Raw genomic sequence first — 23,680 nt, forward strand, 5'->3', positions numbered from 1 at the left:
TAAAGCAGGAGCTGACGGCACAGGACTGTCCTGCGTGTGAACACTAGTTGGCAGGTCCTGCTGATGGAGATGCCCATCTCCATATTCCTTCAGACGCCCTGAAGCAGGAGTCCCAGGTGCAGTTTAACTCTTTAATGTGACTGTGACTAGTCTCATCCATCCAAATGTCCTCTCCTTTTTAGAGTCCTGCTAGGCTCTCGGCCTCAATGATATCAGGTGGGGGTGAGTTCCACGGGTCGTTTGTGTTGTGTTCGTAAGTAATTCTTTTTTCAATGTTCAGTGTGATCCTTTGAGTGTTGTGGACAGTCCCCTTCTCCTAGTCTTATGAGAGAGGTGTATGTGCTACTTCCTCTACAGCCTTCTTTATTATGTAATCCCTCAAATATATCCCCTTTCCTGTTCTTCTTCCACCTTGGGTAAAGACTCCAGTCTGTTCATTCTCTCTCCAGGCCTCTAATCACGGTTGGCTTTTGGCCCTGTGATTTGGCCAGGCCTCCAGAAAACCGCAGGATGTTCATTAGGCCTGTGACATGCAAGAAAGGACAGAGTAGGTACAAAGCCACAGTCTGGTGGACCAGGCCTTACTTTCCTGGATGCCATGGTGCCTGCGCCCGCTAAACCCATGTGTCCTCTATGGCAGTGGTTCTTAACCAAGGGTGCATGTACCCCTGGGGGTACTCAGAGGTCTTCCCGGGGTACACCACTCATCTAGATCAGTGTTTCTTGACCTGGGGTATGCAGCCCCACGAGTGGTCATGGGATGGGTTTAGGGGGCTCGCAAATGGTGGGCTGGCATTAAGAGGTGGCAAGCAGAGCAATTGCCTGGGGCCCTCTGCAAAGCTAAGTTAAATACTTCAGCCCCGGGCAGTAGGGCCTGGGCTTCAGACAAGGCTCACAAGTGAAAAACGGGCTCAGTATCACACGGAAATGTAAGTACAATATTTATATTCCAGTGGATTTATTTTATAATTGTATAGTAAAAATGAGAGAGTCAGCAGCTTTTCAGTAACAGTGGCTGTGACACTGTTTTGTATTTTTATGCTTGATTTTGTAAGCAGGCAGTTAAGTGAGGTGAAACTGGGGATACACAAGACAAATCCAACTCCTGAAATGGGTAGAGACGTCTGGAAAGGTTGAGAACCACTGCTCTGTGGCTGAATAGCCACCTGCCTTGTGTTTGTCAGAACCACTTCCTTGTGCGCAACAATGGTCTGAGAGAGGGTCCCCCTTCTATGCCCTTCTGATCAAGGCCTTTGAATAGGGTGAGACGTCAGAACCCCTCCCTTCGAGGGGTGGTTTCTCTCTTTGGGGCACTCTGTACAAGTCACCCCACTGGCTGGATTTGGTCTTGGGATTCAGAAAAGACTGAAAACCATATGTAAAGACCTAGCTTGCAGAACATATCTAGTACTTAACTCAGCACAAGGTAATCTAGATTCGGAGCCTTGGCTTAGTTACAGTCGAAATAAAAGGAAATCCTGTCTGTTTCTAGAGGCCTGGCATCTGTCCCAGGAACTGCCTTTTCCCCATTGCCCCCCATGGCGCACGTCCTCTCTGATTCTGGCTGTTCACAAGCCCAGATTTACACACGCACGGTGGTGTCCCCGGAGCATTTGCTGGGTTTTGAGTGCTCACCTGTGCAACTCCAGCCGTTTCCCATTGTGGTGTATAGCATAGGGCAGCACTGAAGCGCTACGGCTTTGAGGAAGGCACAATATGAAGATGATGGTGGCTCCATGACAGATTTAATTTAGATATTAACATCGTTTTGTGTTACTAATATTCAAATTAATTATGAATGTTGATAACTGGGCGACAGTCTTCAGTAAATATATTTGTATTAATCAATTCACATTTAATTACTATATTAATTGTAGCTAGATTTAGTCAGATAGGTACTAATTAAATGCATCTTAGCCCCTGGATGTATTCAAGGCCGTCTCCAACATGTTCATAGGGTTTGGCTAGATTTCACCAGAGCTCTTCAGCTGCGGTGCAGGTGACTGAGGGGGCAGTGCGGGCAGCCAGGTGGGCCTGTTTGTAACACACTTGGCCACACGAGGCACAATGATGCACAGCGCCTGCCCCTGACAGGATACCCTCTGGGGGCTCCCAGAGTAACGCTAACTGGGAATACCTTGGGGGAGGCAGCAGGAAGCGTGGCAGAGTTGGAGTGGTGCTGGTACAATACTGACATGGATTTGCCTTTGGGGGCTTCCCGGAGTGGGTTTTCAAGAGAGGGGGGGTTTGGCACGTAGTGCCCTGGGGCAGAAAGGGGCTGAGGCTGCCAGATCAGGGGCAGTGCGGCGGAAGGCACAAACTCCCTGTTCTGGGTATGTGCAGTGCCTGGCATGGTGGCCTGGGTCAGGCTTCTAGGTGCTACTGACCACATGTTGTTTCCAGTAATATCGGTGAGGGTGTAAGTGGTGAACACAGGGAGCACCATAGCCAACACCTCTGCAGCTTGCGTCTCCCCCACCGTGTTGTCTGCAGGACAGTGCAAAAAGCTTTGAGCTCTGCTCTTTGCACCGACCTGCAGCCATGCCAAGAAGGGAGGGTGCAGACTGCCTGCATGTTCAGCAGGAATCACTAGTGAGCTCATTGTGTGAGGCCAGACATTGGCTAAGCCAGACGCAAACAAAAATCCCAGAGTTCTGAGCAGTCAGGGCCTGGGAGTGTGGCTGCCAGGAGACCCCTTTCTTTTAGGTAGGGCACTTCCTGAAATCAGCCAGGGTTCTGGGGGAGCTGGCTAGTCCATGATTTTCTGCCCCATGGTAGGGTGGGTAGGTTGAAGGGTGTCCTGTTCTGTGTCCCAGATTCCTGTTGGGGGGCAGGGGGGAGAAGGAACCTGATGAGAGGGAGAGGTTCCTCAGCCCAGTAGGAGTCAGGGGTGGGGTGGACTGGGGAGGGCAGCCATTTCTTCTGAGAGAGTTTGGGTGGCACAGGTGGGGAGATGAGAGATTTCTCTTTTGGGGGACAGTCATGGGAACCAGGCAGAGGTGGCTGCAACATGGGAGCTTGGAGACCTTTTCTCACTCATATTTCAGTCCTATATTGTTTAGTCTGTAAACACTTGAAGGGCAATCAAACCTTCAGCCCCTAAGGGAATGAGGGAATTGGTGACATCAGCATGGGGGACTCCAAAAGGCTGCAGCCTGAAGTGAAAGTTTTCATAGGCTGGCTCCAGGGACCAGAGCTGCTAGTGGGCTTTGCGCAGTGCAGGAGGCGTGATGGGGTGATGTGCCAAATCCCAAAGGCTGGCCATGGGGAGGGGCTGCCACCTCTGCCGCGCCGCTGGCCAGAATGTAGTGCCGGGAGCATGTTCTCAGTGCTTCATCCTTGGGCTGTGACTGGGACAACGTACGCTGTTGAGCCAGCTGCTGCTGCTGTTTATCTGGGCAGCCAGTGCCGCCTGCTAACCTCCGTGATGTTGTGGTTTAGGTTAGCAGTGCTCCTGGATCCCGTCCTTGTGAAAGTCTCCCCTCATCTTCTCGAACCAACGAGCTCCTGAAAAGAGAGGTAAAGGCCCCTGGAGACTAACCATGGCGAGAAGACCAGCCTTGTTTAACAGTAAGCCCCAGTCTCCAGGGCTTGATCTCTGACTCGCAGCACCGGGAGCCCAGGCAGGCTAACCGTTACTTGGCTTGGTATAGTTAGTTTTATAGAGCTACACCAAGGTATGGAGCTGCTTGAGCTGCTAGGCACATCTTTGTAGGGCACCTGCACCGAGGGCTCAGAGCAGCAGCTGGAGCCCATCTGGTGCTGCACCTTCCAGACACAAGCAGGCCTTTGCAGCACAGACGTGCAGCTTCCTTAACAGTGCCGTTGGTTACTGCTCTGAGCCGAGGCTGACTCCTGACGTCTGGGGGAGAGACTCCGATTCCTGTCGCAGACGCAAGCCTGCCTCTTTCCACGGTCCCCTTCCACCACTGCTCTTTGGGCTGGGCCATGTTGTGGCTGTTTGTCCCCCACTGGTCTCGGTTTGGTTTCAGCCATGTGGAGCTCTGGGCCGTACAGGCTTGTGGGGGACCCAGGGAGGTGCTGTGGGCTCTGCAGGGGAGAGCTCTGGGCTATACAGGGCAGTGGGGACCCGGGAAGGGGCTGTGGGTTCCAGAGGAGCAGCTCTGGACAAGAATCAAGTGTGCAGGGACCTGGGCATTTCAGCGCTCGTGGAATTGTCCAGGCCATTGTTCTTCACTGGCTCTAGGAAGAGATTTCTATGGTTGAGCGTAAGTGCATCATGCCTGGGGCCCTCTCTGTATGGGAAGCCTTTGAGTGGGCGAGCTTAGTGAGGCTGAAGCTTCCTGTATCCTTCCCTGCTGGAGACAGGAGAGTGGGAGAAGTTGTGGCAGGAGGAGCTATACATGGCTAATTTCCAGTGGGAGGATGCTGCAGCCATGTCCTTTCTAAACCCCATGTCTCTCCTCTCAAGTGGACTGGTGCTTGGGAAGCTGTTACTGTTTTTAGTTAATGTGCATTTTTTGTTTAGCCTTACTAGATCATGGAGGATAATCCATTTTCTCCTAAAACAAGCACTCCTCTGGGCCACCCCAGGCCCCAATAAATGAGGTGTGTTGATATCACCTGTGGATAGGGACAAGGAACAAAAGTGCTTCCAACCCCAGCTGTCATGTCAGGATATCACCACGCTACTGACCAATCACTGCAGACGATTTCCCAATGCTGAGTTTTAAAAAAAACTCTCAGGATCTGTGGCCAGCAAAATCTATTGCCTCCCACTCGCTGTCTGCTCTGCCAGCGACAGAAGTCACACCTGGCCATTGCAGAGAGGAAGCAGTTACTGCCACCTCTTCCACCGTGCCCGTCGCAGCTGAGACGCCAGTCAGTGATGGGGTCTGTGCACAGTTCGCTTTGGGGATCAGTGCTTTAGTCCTGTCATGATGATTGCTCACTGGTTGGCATTCATGAGTCTTCCTTTCTCCCTCTCCATGTAAACGTTTTCCAGCTGGAACGCCGCGATGCAAAAATCCAGACTCTTCAAAGCCAGCTCCTGCTCCTGCAGGACAAAAGGGATGTGCTGGCCACCGAGGTACCAAGGCCCTCCTTTCTCTTTTCTCTGTACAGGCGATGCCAGAGGAGAGTGCCCCAGCGCTCCGTAGCACAGGGCAAAGCCGCCTGGAGCTGCAACACGCAGCCAGCGCTGGGAGCTGTTTGTTTGTTTGTTTATTTAAATAACTCTGTGTTTGCGCCATTGCCTTCTATTTCTGTCCCTCGTCCAGGCTCCGTAGAGCTCCCCTCGAGACGGGATGAGGGCAAGTGTCCCTCAGCAGAGCGTCTGCAGCTCCCTGCCTCGGACATGTCAGTACTGCGGCTGGTGTGCTAGCAAATCGCACCTACCATATTGGCTTCCCGTCCCCAGAACATCAAGTTCTTGCAGCTAGTGGGGGGTGTTTCTCCTCCCCTCAGTCCCCACCCCCAGTAGCATCAGGCCTGTGCTGTTCAGGGTTTTGTTAAGCTGTTTAGTATTAATTGATTTTTTTTCCATTTTTTCTTTCTTTCCCTGGGCGGGTCAATAGCTGGATGCTCAAGAGCAGAGGATCTATCAACTGCAGACCAAGCAGACGGAGAGGCAGGCAGAACTGGAGCAGAAATGCAGCCGGATCCAGCAGCTCGAACAAGACCTGGAGGCCAGCGGCAGGCTACAGGAGGAATCCCAGAGGCAGGTAAGGAAGACTCCACTCCAGCTCCAGCTCTATAGGCCTGGCTAGTAACTTTATTTCATGCACTAGCAACCTAAGCCAGCAGCAGTGACATGCTTCTATTCTCATGCAAATGATGCAGTATGAGAAAGGGCTAAAGACCTGAAGATGGAGGCTCCCAGTGAGGAAGGGAGAGCATGGGAAGCCAAGGAGAGAAACTGCTGCATTGCTGGCTGCAGACATGCACTCTGCCCAAACCCTGACTCCAGGGGTAGCGGCTGCAATTGAGCAGATGTTCTAGGTATTGATCCTTGCAGCCTGCTGTCAAATCCTCTCTGAGTGAGGAATAGGGTGGCCCTGTGGAGGACAGGAGAGGGACTGCACCCCTGGGAAGGAGCTGTCCTAATGGGTGGTTACAGCAGTAAACGGTGAGTCAGGATGAGGCTTGTTCAGATGTATTGGTCTTGACTCCCTGGGATAGAAATCTTGAATTTGCTTCAGAAAATACACACCCTTACACTGAAACTGTCCCCGTGCTTCTGCAGCCCCTGGCAACAGCCTATCTGCTAGGCAGTATTTGTGCCTCCTCCTTTGTAGCCCCAAGGTCCCCTTTTAGCATTTTCTCCTCCCCTTCCTGTATCCACTGGGCTTCCTGCCCTTACAGATCTCTGTTAGCAGGCACTGTGCTTCGGAGTCTGCCAGGGGTTAAACCCTTTGCTTAGATCCTTTATTCCAGTTGTGTGTGACTCCAGCTGGGGAGGGCGTGCTGCCTCTACAGGCACCTCAGCTGGGGGGGTCCAGCTTGTTGGCTTGTCAGGTGCCCGTAGCTGTGAAGGGTATTGACCACAGCCGTCATTTGGATCAATATGGCAAGTGGACTGTGGTGTGATGGTAGCCAGAGCGAAAAGGCTGCAGCTGGTCCCACTGTGGACTGCAGGACTACTTGCCGAACTTGACTATGTGACCCACTGGACCGTTGCAGCTCTCTTTCAGCATCCCATAAGCCTGAGCAAGTTGTCTGCCTGTGTAACAAACTGATAAGGAAATCGCTCCGAATAATGGAAGATTAAATCCCAGAGGATCAGGTCCCTGCTTGCAGGACAGGAGTGAGCTAACCACGGCAGGGATTGTCCAGAACATGGCAGCATTTCAGAGTTTTTAGCAGAAAATGGAATTTGTTTCGTTGCAAGTAGCTTGGTGGTGCTGCGATGCTGCTCTGATGCGGGAGTGTAACGGGATATTGCTCCTCCTGCTGTCAAGTCGTGCATAGGGGTGTGTATACAGAAACGTGGGTGGAGAGCAGCCCTGCCCTGGGACATGTACTGTGTGAAGATGTGTGTATTTGTTTGCATGTGTGAGTCTGTGAGTGTATCCATGTGTGCACATTTCTCTATTTGTGCATCTGTCTGTAAGTGAGTCTGTGTCGGTGTATGCGGGAGAGGGAATCAGGCTGGATGTTGATGCTCTGTCTCGTTCCCTGCTCCGTCTGCCCTTCGTGGCTCACACATGCTGGCTCCTTTGTGTGGTGTGACAGGTGAAGGGGAAGGTGGCCGTTCCAGCTCTCAGGCAGGGTGCCAAGAGCCTTATGCTGTGAAACTCCCAACCAAGTGCTGCTGCTTGTGTCATTGGCCACAAACGTGGAGGGTTTGCCTGGAGTTCAAGCATTCAGAATCAGTAAGGTGATCTCTGCATTTCAGCTCCACCAGTGATCCCATCAGACTGTCCCAGCCCCAGGCCGGGGTCTCCCTGCCATCCCGGGCCCCAGGCCTTTGTCTTGGTCGCACAGGGATCATCATATTCCAGCTCCATTTTTAATTGAACAGGCCATTCAGCTAAAGCTGCCAGCACTGATCCCCCTTTCCAGGGCTGCCTGTGGGGCTGCAGTGATCACACCTTCCAGCCCCTCTCTGGCAGTTCGGGTGAGTCTGAGGAGCATTGGAATGCCACCGGAGCTGGAAAGGTGTCGCTCAGCCTGTCTCCTACCCTCGCTTTGCACTTTATGCTCTGCTCTCTCCTGGCTCTCTGATGCTTATTGTTTTCTTCCCTCCCATGTGTGCCTCTGTGCTTGTTTTCACAGCACCCTCTATGCCTGGAGCACTTCCTTCTCTCTCTGCATGAACCATCCTCCTCTGCTCCTGCAGAGCCCTCCACAAATTGTTCTTCTCTCAGCTCCACTCAGTGCTTCCTAGCCCTGCCTGTGTGCTCGCCATAAAATACAAAGCAAACACACAGCAAGGATAAAGCCACTGATCATGTGGCATTGATGGGACACAGGAGAGCTTGTGGGAGTGAAGAGGACAGCACAGTGTGCCCTTGTTGCCAAGAAGGCTAATGGCATTTTGGGTTGTATAAGTAGGGGCATTTCCAGCAGATTGAGGGATGTGATCATTCCCCTCTACTCAGCACTGGTGAGGCCTCATTTGGAGTACTGTGTCCAGTTTTGGGCCCCACACTACAAGAAGGATGTGGATAAATTGGAGAGAGTCCAGCGGAGGGCAACAAAAATGATTAGAGGGCTGGAGCACATGATTTATGAGGAGAGGCTGAGGGAACTGGGATTGTTTAGTCTGCAGAAGAGAAGAATGAGGGGGGATTTGATAGCTGCTTTCAACTACCTGAAAGGGGGTTCCAAAGAGGATGGATCTAGACTGTTCTCAGTGGTAGAAGATGACAGAACAAGGAGCAATGGTCTCAAGTTGCAGAGGGGGAGGTTTAGGTTGGACATTAGGAAAAACGTTTTCACTAGTAGGGTGGTGAAGAACTGGAATGGGTTACCTAGGGAGGTGGTGGAATCTCCTTCCTTAGAGGTTTTTAAGGTCAGGCTTGACAAAGCCCTGGCTGGGATGATTTAGTTGGGTTTGGTCCTGCTTTGAGCAGGGGGTTGGACTAGATGACCTCCTGAGGTCCCTTCCAACCCTGAGATTCTATGATTCTATGATAATCATTCCTATTGGACAGAGCCCAGAAAGCCATGTTTGGGCCTGTGCCGCCTCATCCCTCCAGAGCACCACAGAGCATCTCTCCCCTTCTCTTTAACCACCACGAGACCAGATCACCATCTGTGGATCCTCTCCTTCGCAGCGTCAGGTTCAGGCTTCTTGTCCTAAATTTCAAGGCTATGTAGCTGGAGAGACCAGATGATTATAGAGGCCTTAAAATCTTTGAATCTGTGAAAACAGGCTATTAATTCCAGGACTCATTGCTCCTGCGGGTGCCCCAGCCCAACCCAGCAGGGTTCACAATCCTGCACCTCATCTCTCAAGCCTGGAGCACGCTTGGACACCTTGCTCCACTGGCATGCCAGAGCTCTACACTCTACAGAGAGCATGGGACAGAGCATTCTCAGGGCAGGACCACAACCATGGAAATCCTGCCAGAAGAGATCAGATTATCTGCAAGTCCATGGTCCAGCCCTACGCTGTTCCTGTAGCAAGGTCCCTGGGGAGAGTGTGGCTGGCAGGAATGCTGGGAAAGGTAGCAAGGGAACAGAAACAACTCCCTTCCTTCCAAGTGGAAAGAGATCTGCAGGGAGCAGGAGCTGTTGGTAGGTGTCTCCAGTGAAGAGACTAGAAGGAGCCTGGAGAGGAGCAGGCTTTAGCTTTCTCTACTGAGAGAGGCGAGGAAAGGGACAGGAGTTCTGTCTCTGTCTGGTCAAGAGGCCTCAGGAGGGGAATATTTGAGTGGGCTTTGTTATGGAGCCCTGAGGACAAGGTTCTCAGACTGGGGGTCGGGATCCCTTTAGGGGGTTATGAGGTTATTACATGCGGGGTCGTGAGCTGCCAGCCTTCACCCCAAACCCCGCTTCACCTCCAGCATTTATAATAGTGTTCAATAGATTTAAAAGTGGTTTTAATTTATAAAGGGGGTTGCAATGAGAGGCTTGCTGTGTGAAAGGGGTCACCAGTACAAAAGTTTGAGAACTGCTGCCTTAGGAGAACAGAACTGGGAAGAGGTAACAAAGCAGCCTGGCTAGGGAGAAGCCCTGAAGAGACTGTCCCTGTCTGGGGGCATTCCTGGGATGCCTCGAGTAGTGGGTGCAGAATTTGGCTGGACAGTCAGACGTAGACAAGTTCCGAAAGCAGACTTTGCTACGGGACTGTGGCTACAATACTAATGACCTTGGAGAATCGGAAGCAGGGAGAGTTTGGAGCCAGACCTTATGCCTGCTTCATTGTCTGGGACCCTGGTGAGGCAAGGCTAGAGAACTGGAGACTGGAGAGGAGGGAGGCCAGAAGCTCCCTAGAAAAGGGATCAGAGCTAGAAGGTTGGCACAGACTCGTGAGGACAAGCCTGTGACACGGGGTGGAATGGGACTGCAGAATTTTCTTGGGTTGGACTTAGCTTAGTTTCTTCTCTTGTTCACCTGAAAGGGGGGTGGAGGGAAGGCAGCAGCTTGTGTTTTCTCAAGAACAGGCAAGACCATGTCAGGCCCGCATCCCTCCCCCTTGAAACCAGACTTTCACCTGGAACAGCACCAGTAAGCACTAACAAGGAGGAAGAACAGCGTACCATTCAAACAGCCTTGTATGCACGGGAACCAACACAGCTAACCCCATTTTTGTTTAGCCTTAGTTCAGACCTAATGGTGATAGGCACCATAAAAAAACACCTCACATAGCTAGCTAGGGAAATAAGACATATACAAGACAAATTAAGGGATATGATCTGCTGTATTGCCTGTTTCTGTTGTCTTCCTCCTTCCATCCCTGAGCCCTAAGGTCTGCAGTCATTTCTCATTATCATCTGCCCTATTTGGATTGTAAGCACCAAAGGCCAGGAACCTTGTTGCCTTACTTGTCTGTAAAGCACCGAGCACAGTTATGGCACCAGATAACATGGCAAATTGAATCTGCTGCAGAACCATTGCACTGGTCAGGGCCTTGGAATCCAAGGTGCACGAAGCATTCTGCAGGATTGTAGGTCCTAACTAGAGCAGAGTTCACTTCACTGCATTATTTACCATTGTGCTGGCCTAACTCCATGCCTGGGTGCTGTATTGCGTCAGAGAGAGAGAACAGAACAGCAGTTATCGAGTGAACAATCCCTTGTCATCCAGTCCCAGCAGTCAGAGGCTCTGGGACGCCCGGAGCATGGAGTTGTATCACTGACCCTCTTGGCTAACAGACAATGATGGACTGATCCTCCATGAACTTATCTAATACTTTTCTGAACCCAGTTATGCTTTTGACTTTCACAACATCCCCTGGCAATGAGTTCCATAGGTTGACAGCGCACTGTGTGAAGAAATACCTGCTGCCTGTTAATGTCATTGAGTGACCCCTGGTTTTTGTGTTATGTGAAGGTGTAACTAACACTTCCTTATTTACTTTCTCCACAGCATTCATGATTTTAGTGACCTCTATCATATCCCCCTTAGCAATCTCTTTTTTAAGATGAACAACCCAAGTCTTTTTAATCATGTGGAAGCTGCTCCCCACTCATCATTTTTTGTTGCCCTTCTCTGCACCTTTCCTAATTCTAATCTACCCTGTTTGAGATGGGGCGACCGGAACTGCCCACAATATTTCAAGGTATACGTGTACCATGGATTTATATAGTGGCATTTTCTGTCTTTCCCAATGACTCCTAGCATTCTATTAGTTTTTTGACTGACACTGCACATTGAGCAGATGTTTTCAGAGAACTAGCCACGATGACTCCATCTTTCTTGACTGGTAACAGCTAATTTAGACCCCATCATTTTGTATGCATAGTTGGGATTATGTTTTCCCATGTGCATTACTTTGCATTTATCAACATTGAATTTCATCAGCCATTTTGTTGCCCAGTCACCCAATTTTGTGAGATCCCTTTGTAACTCTTCACAGTCAGCTTTGGACTTAACTGTCGCAAGTAATTTAGTATTGTCTGCAAACTTAACCACCTTGCTGTTTACCCCTTTTCCTGCATGACAGAGCCTTCAAGGACTGGGTAATAGGGGAATGTGTGAGTTGTGTTAAGAACACATGAGAGTGACACTTGCCACTGGTTTGAAGAGACGTGCAGTTGGTTTGTTGGTATGATGATGAGTGTTCACTTGACGGATCACCTGATGATTCTGTGTTCTGTTCATTCCCTCTGAAGCACCTGGCGTTGGTCACTGTTAGACAGGCTACTGGGCGAGATGGACCCTTGGTCTGACCCAGTATGGCCGTTCTTACGTTCTAAGCTGGAGCTGAATGTCTAATATGTTTCCCTTTCTCTTCAGCTTGGGGAGTGTAATGCACGTCTGGTCCAGGTAGCAGGAGAGAATGAGGCTCTACGAGGCCATCGGCTTGAGCAGATGTTAGAGGTAAGACAGCCTGAGTGCATGGAAGACAAGCTTGTTAGTTGTAATGGAGATCATGTAAATAGACCTGTTACTAAAAAGAAGGTAAGGACTAGCTGGGGGGAGGAGGCAGATCTAGGGGGCAGGGATAGGACTGAGGGAGTGCTGGGGAAGGTTGGGTGTAGGAGATGGCCTGAGGGGGAGCTGGGGAATGTTAGGGCAGAAGGTGGACTGGGGGGTGCAGGAGAAGGAAGGAAGGAAGGGGAGCAGGAGGCGTAACATGGGTGCAGGGGAAGAAGCAGGAGGAGGACTGGGGGTGCAGGGGAAGGAGGGGAGGGGATGGCATGTAGGGGGAGGAGGGACAGCAGGAGGGGTACACGGGCAGGGGAAGAAGCAGGAGGAGGACTGGGGGTGCAGGGGAAGGAGGGGAGGGGATGGCATGTAGGGGGAGGAGGGACAGCAGGAGGGGTACACGGGCAGGGGAAGAAGCAGGAGGAGGACTGGGGGTGCTGAGGAAGGAAGGGGAGGGGATGGGGAATGGGGGTGTAGGGGAAGGAGGGACAGCAAGAGAGGTACACGGGTGTGAGTGGGAGCAGGAGGAAGCTGGGGGTACAGGGGAGGGCAGAGGCTGAGGGGGACAGCATGAAGTGGAGGAGACTGAGGGAAATGGGAGGGCAGTGAAGGTACGGACAGGTGGGGGCAGAAGACCATGGAGTCGCCCAGAGGGAGAATATGAGGGGGCAGCTGTGTGGGCATGATGGGGCACTGAGAGGCAAGGCTGGCAGCTCCCCGTAGTCCGGGGGAGCAGAGGCCAAAGGTCCCCTCTTGTCAGGGAGGCCTGTGTTTCCGGTTGTGTCAGTGAGGCCAGACTGTGACCCTGAGCTGATCACACACAAATGGGGGCTGCGGGGGGAGGGGTGGGTGAAAAACACCCATTTGTTTAAACTTGTTATTTTGAAGCTTGTCTCATGATGCGGGGGGGCTGACTCCTGACTGGCGAAGGCTCGGGACTGCCCACACAGGGCTATTTCAGCTGGGTGAGGTACCGAAGCCACGGCCTGGCATGTCAGGTGTAATTGAGCACTAGGAGCATGAATTATGGGCCTGCCCTCAAGGCGAGAGCTCAGCCCTGCCTGTCAGCTGGGTCCCCCGGCCTGACAGGGAGCTCGCCAGGTGCATGAATCAGGATTTGGCACATCATTGTTTAATACAGCCCCATGCTAATGTCTTTTTGAAATGAACCCAAGAAAGCTGTTAACCTCAGTTAGCCGGCTGTCCTCTCTGTGACCTGGATAAATCATCAGGCGGGGACTTCCACGATCTCCATTCTCATTACTTGGGAAATGGACGGCTGTGCAGGCTAGGAGCGGCCAGGGGAAGAGCAGAGCTTCCAGTCCAGGCAGATGAAGCTTTTCAGCTCCCGGGAATGTATAAGGAGTGCAAAGATTTCACCATCCTTCCTACCGCAAGCGCCTCTGGCACTATACAGCTGGGCCTCTGCCCCCGGCCTACCTACCACACCGTCATTTCTGCACTCCCTGCTCCGCCTCAGGGCATCTCCGAGACTGTGCTGCTGCACTGAAAGTAATTTGTTATCTCAGTGGAGAGTTCATTTCCCCCGCAGTGCAGCCCCCCCCCAGTGCAGCCCCCCCACTTAGACCCATCCCCCCTGCAGTGCAGCCCACCGCTTAGACCAATCCCCCCCAATGCACTTATAGTCACCCACAATGTAGAAGCCCAGGCAGGTCCCATCAACCAGCCCCTCTGCTTGTACCCACTTCCTCTCTAATGTAAGGGGCACACGCTGATCCCATCATACAGACCCCAGCCCCTTCTTGCCTTTTCTGCAGTGCAGGGGGCACAGAGCTGGGCCATCTCAGTCTCTCTCTGTTTGTGGGCACAGCCAACAAGGCCTTTCCCTGTCCATGACGTCTGGCCCCAGATTTTGCATTCCTTGTCTTCTGGTTTGGAGAGGCTAAGAGTGAGAGCCGAGCTTGGCTCCGTGGACTCTCCCAGTGACCTGTGAAGCAGGGAGGGGCAGAGCCAGATATCTCCCCAGCGTAACAAGGGTGTGGCAGATATTGCACCTGCCTGTGATGTCTTTGGGGACCATCTTGTAATAAGTTTTGTGTCAGTGTGGGCTAGGGATTGTATGCAGCTCCAAGGGGAGGGTTCCCACTGCTCCTCCAGGAACCAGTGATTAAGGCGGATCACATAGTTGGCACACAGAGAGGTGTTCCCCTCCCCAGAGGCTTGCATGGACTGGTTCGAACTGGGTTTTCCGGAGACAACTGACAAAGAAAGGGATGTTGATATAAAATAGGCAATGTTTACACTGACTTAGGGCCTTCTTCCTGATCCAGCAACTAGACAGGGCCTTCGGTCCAAGGAGGGGGCCCAACCTTCACAGAAGGGTTGGGAAGACTTTGACCTCTGGGTAGCAGTTAACATGCATATAGGAATGTGTATTGGTTTTAGGTTTTCTCTGTAATGCTTTTATGTTAAGGAGGAAAGTGTTTGCTTAGGAAGAGCTGAGTGGTAATTGGTCACGGCCATCAAGCCCTGCTCAGAGCCCTGGGGGAGAAGCAATGCTCAGGCGCTGTCCGTTATGCAGAGGTGGCTTGCTAGGGATATCACAGTGTAAGGCAGGGAGCTGGGCAGCCTGAGAACTCCCCGCCAGAAGGGAGTGGGACAAGGGTCCCACCCACAGACAGGTGGCAGCTGGAGACCTGAGACCAGACTGGGCACTCCTGGAGTGGACCACACAGGGCATGTACAGATGCAGTTACCCTGAAAGTGTGGCAAGGTCACAAGTACAGACAGGGAAGGGACTGGACTCGGTCCTACAAGCGCAGGAGACAGCTTGTCATTCTGGGAGATTAGGGAGGAAGCCCCCTTGTTCGGTGTTTAACAGAAATCTCCAAGGCTACTGCTTGGAAGCAATTCCTCTGAGTGCTTCTCACCTGGGAAGGTCTCTGTCTGTTTCAGTCACCCTGCAGCAGCCCTCTGGGGACTCGGTCACTCTGGCTGGGCCAGCAAGGAGAAAATTCCCATGAGCTAAAACTGCTGGGGTCTCCTGAAAGAGGCAGCGGGAGGAAGGGATCCTCTCTCTCTCTCTCTCTCTCCCACCCCTCAGGTAGACGCTGTCATCCCTGGCTGTGACAGGAAGGCATTCCCCGAACCCTCATCTTTTAAATACTTACAAATTTGATTAAAGCTAATGTTAAAAAATTATATAGTACACAGGTTAAGAAAATAGTGTCTGTACCTCTGGGTATAGTGCTTAGATTATCCACAAATACAGTTTGTTTTAAAAGTCATAAGATACATATAGTGCATAATCAGCAATAACCCAAATTTAGGTGAATAAATTTAAGAATACAGTTTAGATATTAGCATCCAAGTATTCGGGTACATCACTCATGAAGAGTTATTCAGAGAGTTGGTTGTGGAAAGCAAATATAGCAATGAGTGAAGATTGTCCCTCAGTAATTGAGAATTTCGGGTCAGTTGTCCATTTAGAAAATGCTAAACAAAGCAAAAAGCCCACACCCTGCCAAGAATGGAATCCTCCCCTAACACCATCAGCCAGTCTGGGCTGAGACCCTGCCAGGAATTGAGGCAAGAGACACAGAGAATTCAACTGATGGCGTAATGGCGAGAGCAGGTAGTTTGATGTCCAGCATCTGCAGGGATTGGCGGCAGTTTCCGCTGGAGTCCGAATCACACAGGGAATTGGGAGCCAGACCATCAGAATGACACCCCAGGTCTCTGGGAAGGCAATGCTGCAGACTGCACCTGCGGGCAGCAGGGTATTAATGTGTGCACAATGTCGGCCACTGGGTAGTCAGGCAGGGCTAGCCCCAGGCTTCCTTTGGTGAGTTGTTGTCTCCCCACCAGATTGAGAAACTGATGTCCAGCCTGAGGACCTGGGAAAAAGCCAGTGGGAGTCTTTCCTTTGAGATGCCAGCACGCCCGTGGGAGGAGCAGGCAGAGCTGCAGCAGAGACTTGCTGATGTTCAGGATGAGCTGCGGAAAAAAGAGACAGCAGTGCACAGGCTCCAGGCCGAGCTGCGGGATGCTAACCTGCTGGTAAGACACACACACAAGCACCAAGCTGGAGAATATCAGCTTCATGAGGGTTTGCTCCTTTCTAGGCTGTATGCACAATACCTACAGCTGGAGCCAGAGAGCTGTGCTCTGCATGTGTCTACACTGCACCACAGTACGGACTACAGGGGTCTGAATTGCAGAGCACACCAAAATGTTGGGCTGTAATTGTCCCATGTGAAGACTTCCGACACAAACTAAAAGATACGCAGTTGTCATTAACGTAGTCCTCTTACAAACAGGGAGAACCAATTACCAACCAGAGACTCTCTCACTGGATTAGGAGTTGTGCAGAATGTTGTTACATCTTAGCTCAGAAGCCAGTAACTGCTGGTAGGAAGACTCACTCTACAAGAGGCACTGCAGCATCAGTAGCCTTCTTCAGACAGATTTCCCTGGTGGTGGAGATTTGCAAAGCAGCAACTTGGAGTTGAGAGCACACTTTCACCAGACTGCTCCTTGGGCTGTCCATATTTTGCTAAGAACTCCTTGCCCATCGTCCACCTGGTGGAACTCTGCTTGCTCATCTCCCACAGAGGCCTTCAAAGAAGAAAGTGAAGTTACGTCCCAAGAGTCACCTCTGTGCATTCACACTACCCGCCTGCTTTCCCTCCACCTCAGAGTTCTGTTCAATGTCAGGGCTCTGGACTCTACGGAGAAGGATCTAAGGCTGTTGAGGGAGGTGCACTCCCTTACACTGAGTTGCATGATGATATCATCCTCATGCCTGACTGCTGGTGTACCCCCGTGGGCATGGCTTTTCAAGGCAGTTCCACAGCTCCTTGCCAGGGGCGCCAGAGCCTACAAGTGTGAATGCTCAGGGAAAACTTGCAGTGAGTAATATTCCCTTCTGCAAAGGTGGGCACCCTGAGCAGAGCCCTCCACCCCGGGGCATACCTATGTGTAAAGCCCCTTCTGCAGCTCAGTTCCTTCTTCATAAAGCCCTAGTGCTGCTTATGGCTCCCTGCTCATCACCTTCTAGGAGTCGATTCCCACGGACACAGAGACAGCTGGTCAAGCCCTAGGTGCCGAGTGGATTTTTTTTCTTCGTATTGAGGGTAGCTTTAGACTTACCCGGTTGTAACTGCAGACGTGATTGTTACTGATCTGATTCATTCATGGGCTCATTTCTGTAATACCTTTGGATTCATGTCACTTGGCTCTGCTGAACTGAGTGTGTTCAGCTTTCCCAAAGATTCCTTTCTCTGATGTTTAGCAATAGAACCATAGAATCGTAGCACTGGAAGGGACCTCAAGAGGTCATCTGGCCCAGTCCTCTGCACTCATGGCAGGACTAAGTATTGTCTAGACCCGGGGTTCCCAAACTTGGTTCGCAGCTTGTTCAGGGTAAGCCCCTAGCGGGCCGCGAGACGCTTTGTTTACCCGAGCGTCTGCAGGTATGGCTGCTCGCAGCTTCCAGTGGCCGCAGTTTGCCGTTCCCGGCCAATGGGAGATACGGGAAGCAGCATGGGCCGGACCACCACGTCTTGTCCTATGCTCAGAGGTTAAGGAGAACAATTTTTCTCCCTCCTCCTTGCAACAACCTTTATATACCTGAATAGCTCTTTTAATAAGATATTCTTGATTTCCTAGTTGTACAATCTTTTTTCCCTTTATTTCTGCTAGGAGATCGAGAGTCCAGTGTCAGCCATTTTAGATGCAATCTTGGTTTGTCCCCCTTCTTAGTTTTTGGTTGAGGCGTGTCTTCTCTGGTTAGCTTTGTAAAAGTGCTTTTTAGTTCTCTTAATGCTTTTGGCAACATTAACTCATTCTGCTTTCTAGCAGCGTTTCCCTTTCCACCTTAACTGACTCTGTGTATCTGTGTGGTTCCCTCCCGACCCCAGCTGTTCGCACCCCAACAGAAATCTTAACTGCAGATCTTGGGGCATTCACATGCTCCGGCGATTACAGTACAGAACCCAGTACAGAGTCAGCCCTTACCCATGTTCCTGTCCTTTTCCTTATTTGAAGAATTGTAATCTACTATGCCCTAATCATGGTGACAGGTCAGATCCCCCACGCTTAGGAATTTGAATTATTCCTCCAATTACATTTCTTAATTGTACATCATTTGTTTTCCCAAAATCTAATGCCTACATAGTGCTGGATTTGGTGAGCTTCCCACTCCTTACTGTGCTCAGCTGTCACTGGTTTCACCTTCTCTATTATTCGCAGTCAGTCTGATGAGTAAGGAGTAGATGCAGGATGATTCTCTTCTGGCTAGTTCCTCCCACCCACCCCCCTAGAAAATCCTGCAATTGTCCTGTATGTGATCTGGGAACTCTGAGATTAGCTCGAGGTGCCCAGGCCCTTATTTAGGCAGCTTGACTCCAGTGAGCGCTGCTGGCTGCTCAGCATTTTGAAAATCAGGCCACTTATTTAGAAGCCTAAATATGGGTTATGGGGCCTAACTTTAGGCTCCTACATTTAAAACGTGCTACTTGTTGAGGAGAGGTTTGTAATAGTTACACAGGGATTTCACTGTCAGTAGTAGGGTGTCTGAACAGTGCCCTAGGTTCTCTGACACGACAATAGAATCCAGCAGCATTATAATAATTATTCAGAAGGGAACTCTGCCTGCTAGCCAACCCATACAAACAAAGCTCCTATCTGTCCAGGGAAGCAGACCTGCTCTCATGTGGTAAGCCATGAATTTGGGCTATTTCAGACCAGATGGGAAGAGCAAGCTACTGAGTCCTGCCAGTAGTCCCATCTCTTTGTTAACAAGGGGGGAGGGATAGCTCAGTGGTTTGAGCATTGGCTGGCTAAACCCAGGGTTGTGAGTTCAATCCTTGAGGGGGTCACTTAAGGATCTGGGGCAAAAATCAGTACTTGGTCCTGCTAGTGAAGGCAGGGGGCTGGACTCGATGACCTTTCAGGGTCCCTTCCAGTTCTGTGAGATAGGTATATCTCCATATATTATATTTTATTATAGGGGGCTCCAGCTCCTCTATGGCAGTTCGGCGTGGGGAGGGATCCCTCAGGCAGGCCAATCCTGGGCATTTCTGGTCTCAGTGGAAATCAGGCTTTTCTGCTTTCCCAGTTTTCACCAATGTCAATAGGGTTCTGACTAGAGTGGGAGGAGGGGCCTGGCTGAGCATGCAGCTCAGCCAGTGTGAGCAGTGAATTGTGCAGCCCTGTGGTGGGTTGTACCCAGCACCCTAAACTCCAGCCAGAGTCCATTGGGCTGCCAGTGCAGATCCTGGAGCACTGGGGCACAGGCTCCCAGCAAGAGACTCTGCTCAGTAAGCCAGGCTGTGGTTCCTGCACCAGCTCCAGTCCTCAGATGGCTTTAAGGGGCAGCCCCACATAGAGCACAGTGACCAGTCAGCAAATCAGTCTCCTCACCAGATGCCAGGGCCACTGCTGTAATGGGATCGTCAGACAGCAGCTGGGTGGCTAAAATCAACCCTTAGCTGGTGATTCTAATAACTAGCGGCAGACATACTCCCTCAGTCACAGGGATAGATAGATATCTCCTCCGGCTCCTTCCCCCAACCCACAGCATCAACTCAGTCCTGTGTGCACTGGGCCGTGGCCAGCTTGCTCTCATCTGTGACCTGATCTCCACCAGGAAGTGACTGAAGCACTGAGCTGCATTGGACAGGTCACATGATATGGAGATGTACGGCGTCAGCATACAGAAAACACCAGACCTCAGGCCTCCTCATTAATCCTGCTGCTGGCCCCATGTACACCTGGAACAGGAGGGAGCATGTCACACTCCGCCACCCCTCATCTGAGAGCTTTTCAAGCAAAGGAACAGTTATACCTGACTACCTGCTCAGATCCCTCAGAGAGAAAACAGGTGAGCCAGCAACATGTCATGATCAGTGGTAACAAAGGTAGCTGACAGATCTGATAGCAGCATGGACACTGATCTTTGTCCACTGCCAGGAGGAGATCATCAACCACCATGACTAGTGCTGTCCACGTGCCCTAGCCAGGTTTCTACCTAGATTGATAAGGGGCCAGGCAATCAAGGACTTCTAGATACTGAGCGAGTTCTCTCGCCGCAAGCGTCCTCAAGAAGGTGGTGTGTGCTATGGGTTGATAATTTGCTAGATTGTCTGTATTGAGTGTTGACTTCTTGAGCAAAGGCCACAATGTTGCATCCTTCAAAGCAATAGGCAGCCAGCCCTCTTGGAGAGGCATTTACCATCACAAGCCAGAGGCTTAGTACTTCTCCACTGGCCTTCACCAGCCAGGAAGATGTGGCTCCAAAGCACAGGTTGTGGTCAAAAGTTCTCCCAACACCTCCAGTACTTTAGCGAGCATCACCATCTGGGACTTTTGCAGAGAGGACAGGGTCTTGCTCCCCCTCCAAGGAAGCAGATAACTCGTCCCTAATCTGATCAATCCTGTCTGCAGTACAACAAGCAATTTCCTCACATTAGGAAGTACTCAGCCCAGCTACCAAGTTGAGACAGGACTGATTTACCAGACTCTCTGACTACCACTCAAAACAAACCTGCTGACCAAGGTTTTTATGGATGCAACAGTGAAGGAAAAGAACTAGTTCTTTGCCCCCTGTGCAGCTGATCAGCCTCGGCATAGGACTTCCAGCACCAGCATGCCAGCTGTCTCCCCTCTTGCTTCGTTTATTGCAATCACCTGTGAGCCTGGGTGACCTTGTCAGAACAAAGCCAGTGAAGAAGGTGCCATGGGACCACTGTGTCAGTGGTGGAGAACACGAGTATTATAGTGTCCTACCAAACCTTCATGGGATTAGTCAGTGGAACAAGACTCTCCCTCCGAGCTCTCTGCAGCCCTTCTGAGGACAGACCATCGAAACAACAGGAGAGATAAGCCCCAGCCTCAAATGCAGGGGTAATGGCCAGCCTGGGAGGAGAGTGGGCTTCAGAGCCCAAGCTCCAACCTGAGCCCACAGCTGGTTTTAGTACCACAGTGCAAGCCCCAGTCTGTTGACCTGAGTTCTGAGACACACTGCCCCAGGTTTCTGCTTGCTGCGTAGACATACCAGGAAACCCTAAGCCAGCGCAAAAGATTCATCCTCTGCATGCGTATTGAAATCTCCAAGAACACTCAGTTAGTGCCTTTCCAGTGCCATGATGGTGAGGAACTCATTCAGCTCACTGAGCAATTTGGCAGTGCAGTGGGGCAAGCAGTACACCGAAACCAGTCCCATCATCATCCTCATCTTAACCCTGCTCTGTCTGATCCAGTTTTGGAAGGAGAGCTGTTACACTTTTCACAGATTCCAAGGCCAGAAGGGACCATTGTGATCATCTCTCCAACCTCCTGTGTCAGGCCGGAGAACTGCCCTGCAATAATTCCTAGGGCAGATTTCTGAGGAAAAACATCCAATCTTGATTTAAAAATTGTCAATGATGGAGAATCCACCACAACTCTCAGTAAATTGTTCCACTGGATAATTATTCTCACCATTACAGATTTATGCCTTATTTCCAGACTGAGTTTGTCTAGCTTCAACTTCCAGCCATTGGATCGTGGTATCATTGCTCTGCTAGACTGAAAGTCTGTTGTTAAATTTGTAGATACTTACTGACTGTGATCAAGTCACCCCTTAGCCTTCTCTTTGTTAAACTGAATAGACTGAGCTCCCTGAGTCTATCACTATAAGGCAGGTATCCTAAGCCTTTAATCATTCCTTTGGCTCTTCTCTGAACCCTCTCTAACTGATCAACATCCTTCCTGAATTGCAGGCGCCAGAACTGAACACAACATTTCAGCAGTGTCACACCAGTGCCAAATATATACGTAAAATAAGCTCCCTGCTCCTACTCAAGATTCCTCTTTTTATGCATCCCAGGATCACATTAGCCCTTTTGACCACAGCGTCAACACTGGGAGCTCCTGTTCAGCTGATTCTCCACCAGGACTCTCAAATCTCTTTCATGGTCACTGCTTCCCAGGATAGAATCCCCCATCCTGTAAGTATGGCCTGCGTTCTTTGTTCCTACACGTATACATTTACATTTAGCTGTATTAAAATGCAGTGTTTGCTTGTGCCCAGTTTACCAAGCGATCCAGATCACCCTGAATCAGTGACATGTCTTCTTCATTATTTATAACTGCCCCGATTTTGATGTCCTCTGCAAACTTGAAGCTGGATGTGGTCAGCACACTCCCCACTGACCCCCTACTTGGGTCCCGATGCATGGAGTGCTAGTGGCAGCTGTGCCAAGACTGGAGCTGCAGCAGCATCCCAGCAGTTTCTGTATTACACGCAAAGTCTTTGATTAAACCGTAGGTGGTTGATATTTCATTTCCCACCAACTGAGCACTAATCATTATGCGAGTAATACTTCCCCCTTCTCCAGCACGTTCCATTTTTTAACAGATATTTGTGAATTAAAATGAGGTAGGTAGATATTGTACAGATGCAGCACACAGGGGCTAACTGACTTTCCTAAGTACACTGAGTCACCGACAGAACCAGCAGTTAGGTTCAGGGCTCCTGACTGTGAGGCCTCCTTGTCACCACAAGACCAGCTTTGTTCTCTGTTATTTTTGTTTCTTTCAATGTAGAAAGAATCCCTGCAAGTTGTGGGCTATTTATTTTGGACTTCTATGAAGGACTTCTTCTTTTTTTTTCACTCCTCTGCCTCTCCTTTCCGTTATATATTTGTGTCTCTGAATTGGATGTTCTCCTCATGGATCCATGTCTCAGAGGGTGCTAATTGCACAGTGGGGGCTGAGTTCTGGTCTTAGGAAGAAATCATTGCTGACTGTCTGTTGGCAGGTTGATTGTCCCATTCATAGTACTTCGTAGCGCACTGAATTTGAGCAGCTGTGACAGGAGGCTGTAAAGAAAAGATGAGCCTTGGTCAGTTAGCAGGTTCCCAGGTGTTCTTTGTTGGTGGAATTACTCTTCCCTTCATCCTGGTGACTTGATGCGCTCACAGTGCTGTAGGCACGACAGACACCAGCAAGTATCCTAGAGTCTTGAGCTATTTCACTGTAGCTTGCAGGCCGAAGGGTTGGCCGTCCGTGCAGATGGCTCTGTCCTCAGTGAGCAGTAGACCAAGAGGCTAAAGGGAAAATGCACACTGCTCCAAGCCTTGCCAGATCACTTCTCGTAATACCAGTACAGAAGCAGAATTGTTTTTCCAGTAACAATTCTGACTTGACTGATTTAAGTTTCCTGACCTCTCATAGTCTGTCCCTGGGTTTTCTAAATGCCCCTCCACCTATACCATAGTGTCAGGTAAATTAGTCCTTATTTGTTTTCAGAGTCTTCTCCCTTCCCTGGCTATGGGAATCCTGGGGGGTGGGGTGGGTATATTTGGTGGGGGATCCAGGTGTGTGGACAAGTGCACATATTGTAATAATCATTCTGGTTACATGGAAGAGCTTTCTCAGAGAGGCAAGGCCTTGCCGGCCACCCTGCCCTGAACTGGTCTGATCCCCTCTGAAAGTCCACATCACAGCCACAGCCTCTCACCTGAGTGTGCTTTACTGCCGACGATTGTGCTCCTCTGCTGAGTCCCCAAAGGAGCTGCGTGGAGCTGGGTCCTGACCTGTCAGTGCTTTGACATGGGTATCAAGGTCTTGAACAGGCAACAGCCCAGGGTCACTGGAGGGATCTGATCATAGGGTGTTGTGCTCACGGTGGCTCATCCGAGCGAGGAGTTGGGGTGCCACATTCTGCATGGTC

General features: G+C 50.7%; 1 protein-coding gene across 16 annotated transcripts in view; it reads left to right on the forward strand.

Moving 5' to 3' along the window:
- PMFBP1 (polyamine modulated factor 1 binding protein 1) overlaps nucleotides 1–23,680 on the forward strand; it is a 333,447-nt gene that overhangs the window by 211,045 nt on the left and 98,722 nt on the right. For 15 of the 16 annotated variants that reach the window (XM_044987514.1, XM_044987515.1, XM_044987511.1 and 12 more), the window contains 3 exons: nucleotides 5,538–5,684; nucleotides 11,869–11,952; nucleotides 15,829–16,020. In XM_044987514.1, coding sequence (XP_044843449.1) covers nucleotides 5,538–5,684; nucleotides 11,869–11,952; nucleotides 15,829–16,020 — 423 coding nt within the window. Of the gene's footprint in view, nucleotides 1–4,755; nucleotides 5,051–5,537; nucleotides 5,685–11,868; nucleotides 11,953–15,828; nucleotides 16,021–23,680 lie in introns of those variants that run through there. The other variant, XM_044987526.1, reaches the window with a different exon arrangement.

The sequence above is a fragment of the Mauremys mutica genome, chromosome 14 (genome assembly GCF_020497125.1).
Source record: "Mauremys mutica isolate MM-2020 ecotype Southern chromosome 14, ASM2049712v1, whole genome shotgun sequence".
Lineage (NCBI taxonomy): Eukaryota > Metazoa > Chordata > Testudines > Geoemydidae > Mauremys > Mauremys mutica.